We start from the raw sequence: 12,076 nt of genomic DNA on the forward strand, positions 1-12,076 counted from the left end.
GTTTCTAGTTTGCTGTCCTTTATAAATAAAAGGTTAAAAAAAAAAAGCAGCAAGTATGCATGTAGTGCCAAAACCATTCCTAAAGAAACTAGATTGTGTGTGCACTGCTGCTTTCTAAGCTGTGGTGATGGAGCTCTGTTTACTACATGCCCTCTTTTTTTTTTTTTTTTTTACTTGCTCAGTTACTGCAGAGAAAAAAAAACCAGAATTATAAAACTTGAATATAGCACTTTCTGTAGCTACTATTATAAGTTATATCATTAATCATTAGATGATAACCGTTCCATTGGCTGAGACTGGCTGCTCACTCAGCTGGAAATAGCTGCCCCACATGAACTCTTAGCTCCTCATTGGACTCGTGCAGAACACGGAGCCTCCTTCCCCCCCCCCCCTCAGCTGTGACTGTATTTTGTGAATGAACCAAAGTTACTAATTGAGCTGTAGAATACTGTATGTACTACGACTGAAGCTACTTCATGGTGTCATGTTTCCATTTCTCCAACCCTTTCCACAGTCGGAATCCTTGAAGCAGCTGCAGAAGGACTCGGAGGCCATCCGCAACCGCTACGCCCAGTACTTTGACCTGTCACTGGTGAACAATGATGTGGAGGAGAGCGTCAAGCTGCTCCATGAAGCTTTTGAGCGGGCCTGCTCCACCCCGCAGTGGGTTCCTGTCTCCTGGGTTTACTGACTGCACCACCCCCTCGGCACCTCCCACCTGCACCACTGGAAAACAGGCTGGCATTCCAAGCCCACGCTGTCCTCTGCCCCGACCTCGCCACAGTTTTTCTGAAAACTAGTTCAGTTGTTCTAATCGCCCTAAGTAACTGCAGTATTTTATGTTTAATGCAAATGTCATGCTCGACCTCTGAGGCATAGACTGGATGTCTCCAGGAAGCAAGTCAGCCTGAGGAGGGTAGCAGTCACTCATCCGCGGGAGGTGGCTAGTTTGTACTTGGCCACAGCTCAGAGTTGCACTAGATTTGGGAGATTTTGCCACCAGTTCCAGTGATGCCAATCTAATTTCATGTAATGAAATACAAGCAAGTCCTGCTGTTTCAGATAACCTCTTAATGCTCTCTGGCCCTTGCTGTTCTGCAGACCAACTGGTGCTAGACATTGGAAAACTCCATCTTGATGCTACCTTCTTGGGGTTAGGTACCTCCCTAACATAAGATTGCAAACAAACCAGCAGTGACCCTAATGCATGTATGATGACAGCACTGGGGTTAACTGGTAGGCAGCTGCCAACACTGCCCTCAGTGTGCATCGGTTGGTAGAAACACCTGCAGCTTTCAACCATTCTTTAATAAACTTCAACTATACATTGCCTATGCCAGTGTTTCCCGAGCTGTTCAGCCCAAGCCATTTCCATCCACAAAAATGGTGTGTGGCACTGCACGCTCCACGGCGAAGCCACTATAGACATGGATAGGACACATGTGTTAAAAAAAAGGAGGGAGGGCTACACTGAAAGCCTCACCAGAGTTTCTTCAAAATTTGAAAACAACGGGAAAGTGGAGGCAGAGCCATGCATGAACCTGACACAATGGGCCAGTTCCTTCTCTAGACACGTGCAGGAGCAGGGAGAAGTTGGTATAATGACGGCAGCTGGCTCAGTTAGTTACCTGGGCTGCCGCTGGGGCAGGTGCCAGGGATCTTCTACGGCTGCTGTTCCTAGCACCCAGGAGGAGATAAGACAGAGGCTGGAAGGACTCAGAAAAAGGAAGCACAGGACGGGACAGACAAAGAGGTGCCATCTGCTGCATAAAGCCAGACCTGGCTATCCATGCCTTGCCTGCTGCCTATTGTTTGCCACATGCCAAGGCTCATGCTGCAGTTGGGGGAAGAGGAGTTGCTGACTCTTGTTGCAGAGACCCACGTGCTGGCCTAGAGCTGAGCCTCGGGCAATGGTGACTTGGCTGTAGCATAGCTAGTCAGGGCTGAAGGCACACTGGTTAGGAAACACCGGATTATACAGCATCAGATTACACGTGGCACCACGGAGAGCACCATCTGTCATGTACACATAATCCAAACCAAAGAACTGGCCTACCTTCTAGGAAAATGAAGTTAAAAAGAACCAGGTGCGGTACTGTGCACGTCCCCCATCCTAATCGGTATTAAAGTCAACATAGCAGAGGCACAGAAGGGAGCACTCGTTTGAAAACATTCCCCATACCCTCATCACATGAAACGAAACAGCAGCAGCCCTCCCATTTTCTGACCAGGTTGTTCCCCTGCCCACTATAAACAATGATGCTCTGCAGCGTCTGCAGAGAAAAGTCACGCACATTCCTAAATCTTTACACACTGCGGCCCGGTTTGACATGGGCAAAACAATAAAGCCATATTCTTCAGGTTCAGAGTAACTCCCTCTTTCTCTACCTAAAACAGTTAATTAAAAAAAAAAGTTGCTCAGTGTCGCTTGCTAGGTAGACTTTAATCTCCCACTCATGACCATGGAGAAGTATGGGAGCTGACTGACCCACAGAGCCAACAGCCATCCGTGCCCAATCACAGACAAAAAGGGGGTCTCAGCCTCCGTTTCCTTTTCAGGGGGAAATTGTTCCGTTTTTAATGTTTTATTTCATGTTTGTGCAGTTTTAATGATGCCAAAAAAAACAAACCAATCCTATGTGCAATTGTACCTTCTGTTCAGTCTATTACAGGGAAAAGTTATTAGCAATAAAATGTGTTGCAGTGTTAACCGTAGTGTGATGTTATGTGATCACGAAAGTCCTGGTTGTGAAAGTAGAAAAAAAAAGAGGGGAACAGATAAGACCTACTAACTTTCCTTCTTACCTAGGAAAAAAACATTTGAATTTTTATTTTTTTTTTATCATTACATCTTTCTGAAGCTCCATGCCTCAGTCATCTTCATCTTTTCATGAATGTCAACTTCCCCTTTAAGCTGCAGGAGGAAACAGCACAGCCAAAAGAGGGCAGAGGCTCCGATTTCAGTTTTAACACATTTTATAAAATGGAAAAAAAAAAAAAAAAAGGCTTATATTTTTGGTTTGCACATCTGCAACCCAGCCAGCACAGGTGGGGGAAGGAGCAGGCAACAGGCAGATCAAGGATAAGTACTGATGGCATGGGGAGGTGGCAGCAGAAGCCGGAATTTGGGGAGAGATTAGGGGCTCAGCCCCCACCCAAGATGAAGCAGAGCAAGCAACTGCCATGGAGGGGATAGGCCTGGGAGAGAGAGAGAGAACACTAGCAGAGTTCAAGCAGAGCAGAGCTTTTAAACAGGGTTTCATAAGCACAGGGGCTATGGGGAAGCCTGCTAATTATACAGACAGGCCACTGCTGCCACAGAAAAAGGGGCACTGAGGTGCAAGAGCCAATCGCCTGCCGCTGCTGCAGCAAGAGTCAACCTCCCTGCTCCTGGTAATGGATTTCCAGTTGTGATCTGCACTGGCTCCTGCTGCACATGCAGCAGCTCCTACGCCGATCGTAGCAGGAGAGGCAGGCAGCAGCACCCAAGACCCATGAAAGTGCTGCGGTTCCCCACCCCTGTTGCAGCATCCTCTTCCTCCTAACTGGGCCCTCATGCGGTCCAGTGTCTGGCCTGCCTCCTATTGGTCCTGTACTTGTGAAGAGGGAGTTGCTGCTGCTGCTGCTCCCCACGTGCTACAGAAGAGAGAGCGAGAGTGCCAGAGTGGAAAGAGATAAAAGGAGATAGGGATGCACAGTTAGACAGTAAAACACAGGGCGTGATAAGAGGGCTGATAGAGGGGAAGAGAGAACAAGTGTGGGAAAAGTAGATGAGGAGGGGAAAACAGACATGGAATAAGAGGAGTGGGGGAGAGGGCAACATGGTGGTGTGCATTTTAGGAGGAAGGATGGGGCTAGAAAAAGGAGACAAAGCTCAGGTAGATGTGGGAGAAACAGCGAGAGTGAGTTGGAGGGCTGCAAGTTGGCAATGATCTCAGAGGGCTACAATAATTGAAATGGAAGAGTGGGACATGGAGAGAGGAGAGAAATAAAGTATTAGCTGAGAAGGGGAGATTGGCGATGGAAAGAAATTAAAGAGCTATAAGAGAGATTAATTAATTAATTTATTTAAAGATTTTTATATACCGCGGTTCGTTAGCAAACATCACCTCGGTTTACAAGGAACATTAATTAGCAACAGGCTTTACAATAAAATTAAATTATAGTAAAAAAGATTATGAACAATAATAATGTAACAAATAACATTAGCTTAATACACGATAAAACTCAAAATCCTTCCACTAGGGGGGATATAGTATACTTGGATTTTCAGAAGGCGTTTGACAAAGTTCCTCATGAGAGGCTTCTAGGAAAAGTAAAAAGTCATGGGATAGGTGGCGATGTCCTTTCGTGGATTGCAAACTGGCTAAAAGACAGGAAACAGAGAGTAGGATTAAATGGGCAATTTTCTCAGTGGAAGGGAGTGGACAGTGGAGTGCCTCAGGGATCTGTATTGGGACACTTACTGTTCAATATATTTATAAATGATCTGGAAAGAAATACGACGAGTGAGATAATCAAATTTGCAGATGACACAAAATTGTTCAGAGTAGTTAAATCACAAGCAGATTGTGATAAATTGCAGGAAGACCTTGTGAGACTGGAAAATTGGGCATCCAAATGGCAGATGAAATTTAATGTGGATAAGTGCAAGGTGATGCATATAGGGAAAAATAACCCATGCTATAATTACACGATGTTGGGTTCCATATTAGGTGCTACAACCCAAGAAAGAGATCTAGGTGTCATAGTGGATAACACATTGAAATCGTCGGTTCAGTGTGCTGCGGCAGTCAAAAAAGCAAACAGAATGTTGGGAATTATTAAAAAGGGAATGATGAATAAAACGGAAAATGTCATAATGCCTCTGTATCGCTCCATGGTGAGACCGCACCTTGAATACTGTGTACAATTCTGGTCGCCGCATCTCAAAAAAGATATAATTGCGATGGAGAAGGTACAGAGAAGGGCTACCAAAATGATAAGGGGAATGGAACAACTCCCCTATGAGGAAAGACTAAAGAGGTTAGGACTTTTCAGCTTGGAGAAGAGACGACTGAGGGGGGATATGATAGAGGTGTTTAAAATCATGAGAGGTCTAGAACGGGTAGATGTGAATCGGTTATTTACTCTTTCGGATAGTAGAAAGACTAGGGGACACTCCATGAAGTTAGCATGGGGCACATTTAAAACTAATCGGAGAAAGTTCTTTTTTACTCAACGCACAATTAAACTCTGGAATTTGTTGCCAGAGAATGTGGTTCGTGCAGTTAGTATAGCTGTGTTTAAAAAAGGATTGGATAAGTTCTTGGAGGAGAAGTCCATTACCTGCTATTAAGTTCACTTAGAGAATAGCCACTGCCATTAGCAATGGTTACATGGAATAGACTTAGTTTTTGGGTGCTTGCCAGGTTCTTATGGCCTGGATTGGCCACTGTTGGAAACAGGATGCTGGGCTTGATGGACCCTTGGTCTGACCCAGTATGGCATTTTCTTATGTTCTTAGGATCTAGAGTATCAGAGACAAAAATAGTAGTTCCAATTATTGTGGAATATGGAAGTAATTTATACTAATTAGTGATTTCTAGTAATTCAATATTAGAATATTGATTAATACTATTAAAGAAAGGATATATATTTTAAAATAAATGTTACCAATATGAAAGTTCGTAATAGATGGCATATAATTTGAAAAAGGAGCAGGAAATTATTCTATACAATGTCATGATATGATATAAGTAACAATTTGGATAGTGTTCACAGATAGGAGACAAAATTAATGAAGAAAGCAGGAGCCAGAGAAAAAAGAACCAGTAGCGGTGAGTTGCTGATCAGTACAGGTTTGGGGGGGGGGGGGCACTGACTTGGAACCTGTTTGAATTTGTTTCCTTTTCCCAAGGACAGCTCAAGTGAAAGTTTGAGGCTACTCCTGGTCCCCATCCTTTGTTTGTTTTTTAATCAAAATACCACTAAGAAAGGAGGGGGGAAAGAGATTAAACCCTTGAAATAACCAAGACAGAGGAAAATCTACATTCCCTGTACGTACCCGGATGAGTCCAGACCATGGGTTAAGCCCCCGTTCCAGCAGCTGGAGACAGACCAGAGTTCTAAGGGCAGCCCACATAAGGACGGAACCCACCCTGGAACCCTCAGTATTTGTCTGTCTCCAGCAGGTGGAACAGCTCACCCTGTGGTTCCCTGTTAGCTTGGCCTCTGTGCTTTCTTCCTCTTTTCTTCTGGGGCAAGCTCACGCAAGTACATTTTTAGTTTGCTTTCTTACTTCTTTAAAAAAAACCCAAAAAAACCCAGATTTTTTTTCTCTGTGTTAGGGCAGACAGTTTTGTCTCCCTCGTTCTTGGGGTTCCTAGGGGAGCTTTTGCCCCTTGATTTTTATCAGCCTAGGTTCCCTTCCCACTGGGTGATACTGGTGGTGCCAGTCCCTCTCCCCACTTTCTCTGTGGCCGTGCCCCGAGATGCCCATTCCTCGGCTGAGCTTTCAGGGAGGGAAAAAAATTCCCCTGCCTCTGAGAGTAAAATAGAATATTATTTTTGAATAAGACTATCATTTTTTTCACAGAGCAAATATTAAATAAATTTGGTCTTTGTTATATAAAAAAAAAAAAAAAAGGGCAGCAGAGTTTTTTTGTGAGGAGGGAGCGGGGTTCAATCACCTGCCCAGCTCCTCAGGGACTCCCAGTCAGCTGTTTCAATTAGTTTTCACAGCTCCTTCTCTGCTTTCATGCCAAGGACGCTTTGTTGTGTAGCTTGTGGAGAGTCGGCCTCCCAACTCTCCCGCAAGGGGGTGTGCTCCAGGTGTCTTTCCGGGGGAGAAGGCTCCTCCTCAGCACCGCAGTTTCCAAAGCTCGGGGACGGGCTTTCTCGTTGTGTGGCCAGGCCGTTCCCATCTCGGGAGCGGCGGCCATTTTAGGTGTTTCTGAGGAAACACATTCTCCTTCTCCCGGAGCAGGGGGATACATTTTTCTCCTCTTTTACCCCCCGATTTGAGCCCAGTTCGCTCTTGGAAGGTAATTCGGACCCCCTCACCCCTTCTGCCCCCCTCCCCCCATGGGAAATTCAGCCCGGGCCCGTTTTTTCTTCAGATTTTGTCCTTTTACTTCACGAATCTTATTTGGCTAGTTTACAGAGGGAGGTGGACCCCCCCCCCCCCAACAGTTCCCCCTCCCCTGAAATTTCCTCCTTTGCCCATGCCGCCCCCTGCTGTTATTCCAGACCCTCAGGGCTCGGTTAGGGGTCAGGTGGTCCCGGGAACCCTCCTCTCCCCGGCAGACCCCCCCCATGGATCCTTTTGATGGAGGGGAGAGTGATACCGCAGGGTCCCGTATTTTTCGACCAGGTGGATCACTTCTGCCTAGCAGCATGGCTTTTGAACGGAGACGTTTGAAGCGCAGAAGTTATAAGGAAGAAGTTATTGCCACCCTCCTCAGGGCTCGCAAACAGTCAACATCGCTTACCTACGTCCGGATCTGGAAGGTTTTTGAAAACATATGCGAGGAGTTGGGTGTTTCGGCACATTCTCCTTCAGTTTCAGTGATACTCACTTTTCTTCAGCGTGGTCTCTCTAAGGGTCTTTCGGTCAGTTCCCTAAGAGTTTCAGGTTTTCAGCTCTTGGTTCCCTCCTGGGCACCATTGAAGGTCGGGCGGTTGCCTCTCATCCTGATGTTCGTTTTCTCAGGGGCGCTAAGCATTTGAAACCGCCTGTCGGTCTATTTGTTCCTTCGTGGAGATTTAAATTTGGTACTTCAATCTCTTTGTTACTGCGCCGTTCGAGCCTCGCCGTCGTGCCACTCTCAAAGACTTGACTCTCAAGACTGTCTTCTGGTTGCTATTATTCATGCCAGGAGAGTGTCTGAGCTTCAAGCTCTTTCCTGTAGAGACCCTTTCCTGCGGTTCTCGGACTCGGGCGTCTCTTTCAAGACCGTTCTTCTTCTTACCTAAGGTTGTTTCCTCTTTTCATGTTAACCAGTCTGTGGAACTTCCTGCTTTTTCACCAGAGGATATCGTGGTGTCTTGTGGTAGTGATCTTCGTTGTCTCAACGTCAAACGTGTACTATTGCATTATTTTGAGATCACTAATGATTTTCAGGTGTCCGATCATTTTTTTGTCCTATGGAGTGGACCCAACAAGGGAAAGCAAGCTTCTAAGGCTATGATCGCTCGCTGGTTGAAGGATGCAATTTCTTCTGCCTATATTTGCAAGGGCCAAGCAGTTCCTGAAGGCCTTAAAGCTCATTCTTTACATTCTCAAGCGGCCTCTTGGGCGGAGTCTCAATCAGTGTCGCCACAAGAAATCTGTAGGGCGGCAACATGGAAATCTCATCATACTTTTGCTCGTCACTACCGTCTCAATGTTCAGGCTCCAGTCTTTGGTTCCTTTGGTCGGCAGGTACTTCGAGCGGGACTGTCTGGGTCCCACCCTTTATAGGGAAACTTTGGGACATCCCATGGTCTGGACTGATCCAGGTATGTACAGGGAAAGGAAAATTAGTTCTTACCTGATAATTTTCGTTCCTGTAGTACCAAGGATCAGTCCAGACGCCCGCCCGTTCTTTTGTCCGCTTGAATTCTTTTTTCCTTCTTATAGGATTTTCGTTTTTTCTATCTCTGCATCGTCTTCCTGGAATTTATTGATAGGCACCGGAAGCATTGTTATGATGATCAGGGGTAGATATACAAGAGCGCTTAGTTACATAGTTCATTCAATTGCTCTGTTATTTTGTTGGTTTAAATTAAATTACTAGTTATCCTGTTATTTGCTTGATCTTGTACTTTCTGCTTTGACAATGGTTATACTGAGGGTTCCGTCCTTATATAGGCTACCCTTAGAACTTTGGTCTGTCTCCACCTGCTGGAAGGTGGGGCTCAACCCATGGTCTGGACTGATCCGTGGTACTACAGGAACAAAAATTATCAGGTAAGAACTAATTTTTCCTTTTTGTATCAATTAAGTATTGGTGGAGCCGGATTCTTCTACTGGCTAAGGTGGGGGGGGCCTTGCTTCAGCTCCCCGGAGTCTCTTTGCACTGCAGGCACAGGGCAGAGGCCACTTCGGGTTGTGCAGCTCTCAGGTGGCAGGCTGGGCAGAGGGCTTGTCCCTTGGCTTTCTTGGCCGGTGGTGCCATGATTTGTGTGCGTGGAGTGGCTTAAAACTCATCTGTGCATGTGCCGGGAGACTTAGTCGTGCGCCGATGATGTGCATGCAGGATGCGGAAGATGTGCGTGCAGGCTGCTATTTGTGCGCTTAGCGGGGATGCGTGTGCCACAGTGCGCACAGGCCTATCTGTGCGCCCAGCACCATTGCGCGCGCCGCTGTGTGCACAATACGGCGATCAAAAGGGGGACATGGCACCAGCAACCATGTAGGCAAGATGGAAACCCTCCCGCAGGGTCTCCACATGGGGGGACCCTTGTACCGGATCGGGGTCCAGCCTGGACGGGGCTGCTCAACCCGATTTAACAGGTACCGGAAGGACAATCTGTGCAGCTAGCCGATCGGAGACTTTAAGAAAGTTTAAGAAAGTTTTCTACCTTACTCTGTCTCGGCGCTTCCTGGTCTCGGGCCGGGCGGTCTCCGGCTACAAGGGGAGAGAAAATACCTTCACCGCCACACTCGGTATTGTACCCACTGCCTCTCAGCCACGCTGGGGGCTAGGTCCACGCTGGGAACCGGCTACCGGACCGAGGCTTACCTCTGAGGAATCTCTGAAATCACCTCAGGAATTCTCAACTGGGGGAGGGACCCTTAGGTTATCACCGCAGGAGAGCAGGCCTAGTCTTGTAGAGGTAAGATTTTCTCTCTTCTTCAGTTTGGATTTTCTAACCCTGTGCAAGTGTGTGTAGTATCCCTAACTCTTTAAGAGATGGAGAAATACTTAAGAGCTAAGCTTCCTGCATGGGTAGATGTAGGCTGATGTCAGATTGAAATCTGACTCCATCTCCCAACTGCTATCAGGAGTACACTATACCCATTGGTCCTGAGTCCATCTGCTACATGGAAGGAAAGCTAAACATGTTAGGGATACTCACCTTGGAGAAGAGACAGCTGAGGGAGGATATGATAGAGGTCTATAAAAAAAAAAAAATCACAGATAAATGTGGATCAGTTATTTACTTTTTCAGATAATACAAGGAGTAGGGCGCACTCCATGAAATTAGCAAGTAGCACATTTAAAACTAATCGGAGAAAATTCTTTCACGCACTACACACTTAAGCTCTGGCATTTGTTGCCAGAGGATGTGGTTAAGGCAGTTAGTGTAGCTGGGTTTAAAAGTTTGGATAAGTTCAAGAAGTCCATTAACTGATATTAATCAAGTTGACTTAGGAAAAAGCCACTGCTAGTACTGGCATTAGTAACATGGGATCTACTTAATGTTTTGGGTACTTGCCAGATACTTGTAACCTGTATTGGCCACTGTTGGAAACAGGATGTTGGAGTTGATGGATGCTTGCTCTGACCCAGTATGGCAATTTATGTTTTAACATGGTTATACTTAGACAACATAAGCTTCCCTGTGTTGGACCTATGCTAAGACAGTTTACATACCAGTCCTGACATAACCTTTTACCCTCCACCATCTCCAAAATTATTCCACATATGGCCCTTTCTTGGCCACTAGAGGTGTACTAGCAGTATAATGGAATGGGTCAATGTCTTAAAATTGAGAATCTTGCAGCAATCAAGAGGAGTCAAAGAGTTCAGTGTTTTCCATGCGTGATTATTGTTTGCAAACAGAGTGGAATGGGACAAAAACAGCCAGATATAACATTTTCCCTGCTTTTGTCAATGGGAAAAATACTTAATACATAAGCCCCTCAATTTTATTTAAAAAGATTTATATCCCACAACCATCATGGATCAGGGCCTCTGGACTGATATGTGGTATTACAGGAACAAAAATTAGCAAGTATGACCCAATTTTCCTTTCCTGGACATGTCCAGACCAGTGGGATGTAACAAAGCCACATTACACCGGAGCCCGAAAGACCGGGTCTCAGAACACTTTCCTCAAAAACTGCGTTCTCTAGTGCCCTTACATCCAGGCAGTAATGTCTTATAAAGGTATGCATAAAGGACCAGACTGCGGCCCTACATATTTCTGCAGGAGATACCAACTGACACTCCGCCCAAGAAGCCACTTGCGCTCTTCTAGAGTGCACTTTCAAATCAGTTGGAATGGGCTAGCCCTTACCAATGTAGGCCAAACAAATGGTCTCCTTCAACCAATGAGCCAAGAATGCCTTGGACACCTTCTTCAGGCCCCCAAACAAATACAAAAAGGTGGTCCAACTTCCGAGAGGAGTTAGTGACTTTCAAATAACGTAGGAGAATCCAGCAAATATCCAAGAGGTGAAGATATCTCCCTGAAGAAGGATCTCGAGACTAATCAGGGACACTGGGCAACTCCACAGGTTGATTCACATGAAAGGCATATACCACTTTGGGCAAAAAGAAAGGCACCGTACGCAAGGACACCTTATCAGTAGAGATGTGTAGGAAAGGATCCCAACAGGACAGAGTCTGTAATTCCGAAATCCATCTAGCAGAGCAAATGGGCACCAGGAAAACAGTCTTCAAAGTAAGGTCTTTTAGGGAAGACCATCCCAGTGGTTCAAAGGGCAGATCACAAAGTGCTTGCAAAACCAGATTAAGATTCCAGTCCGGACACAACTTACGAACTGGAGGGCAAAGATGCTTTACCCCTTTCCGAAAGCAGAAAAAGTCCAAATGGCTGGCCAAGGGCTTGCCGCCTATCTGGACACTGACACCCTAGGGCTGAAACCTGAACCCAGAGGGAATTATAAGCCAAGCCTTTTGACAAGCCCTGCTGCAGAAAGGCCAAAAGATGAGGTATGATCACACCAGGCCTCAAACAAACACTTTCCACACACTGACGTATGCCATTGAAGTCTAAGGGTTTCTAGCCTGGAGGAGAGTGGAAATCGCCAGTTCTGAATAACCTTTCATGCATAACCGCTGCCTTTCAAATGCCAAGCCACGAGAGAGAAGCGATCCTCCTGATCTGAAAAGATGGGTCAGGCGCAACGGACTGTCTGTTG

General features: G+C 46.1%; 1 protein-coding gene across 1 annotated transcript in view; it reads left to right on the forward strand.

Moving 5' to 3' along the window:
- The window catches only part of MPP1 (membrane palmitoylated protein 1), an 86,781-nt gene extending 84,071 nt beyond the window's left edge, over positions 1-2,710 (forward strand). The window contains 1 exon segment of the mRNA XM_029607199.1: positions 515-2,710. Coding sequence (XP_029463059.1) covers positions 515-691 — 177 coding nt within the window. The 3' untranslated portion in view covers positions 692-2,710.
- Positions 2,711-12,076: the final 9,366 nt, after the last annotated feature.

This window comes from Rhinatrema bivittatum, chromosome 6, assembly GCF_901001135.1.
Source record: "Rhinatrema bivittatum chromosome 6, aRhiBiv1.1, whole genome shotgun sequence".
In the NCBI taxonomy this organism is placed as follows: Eukaryota; Metazoa; Chordata; class Amphibia; order Gymnophiona; family Rhinatrematidae; genus Rhinatrema; species Rhinatrema bivittatum.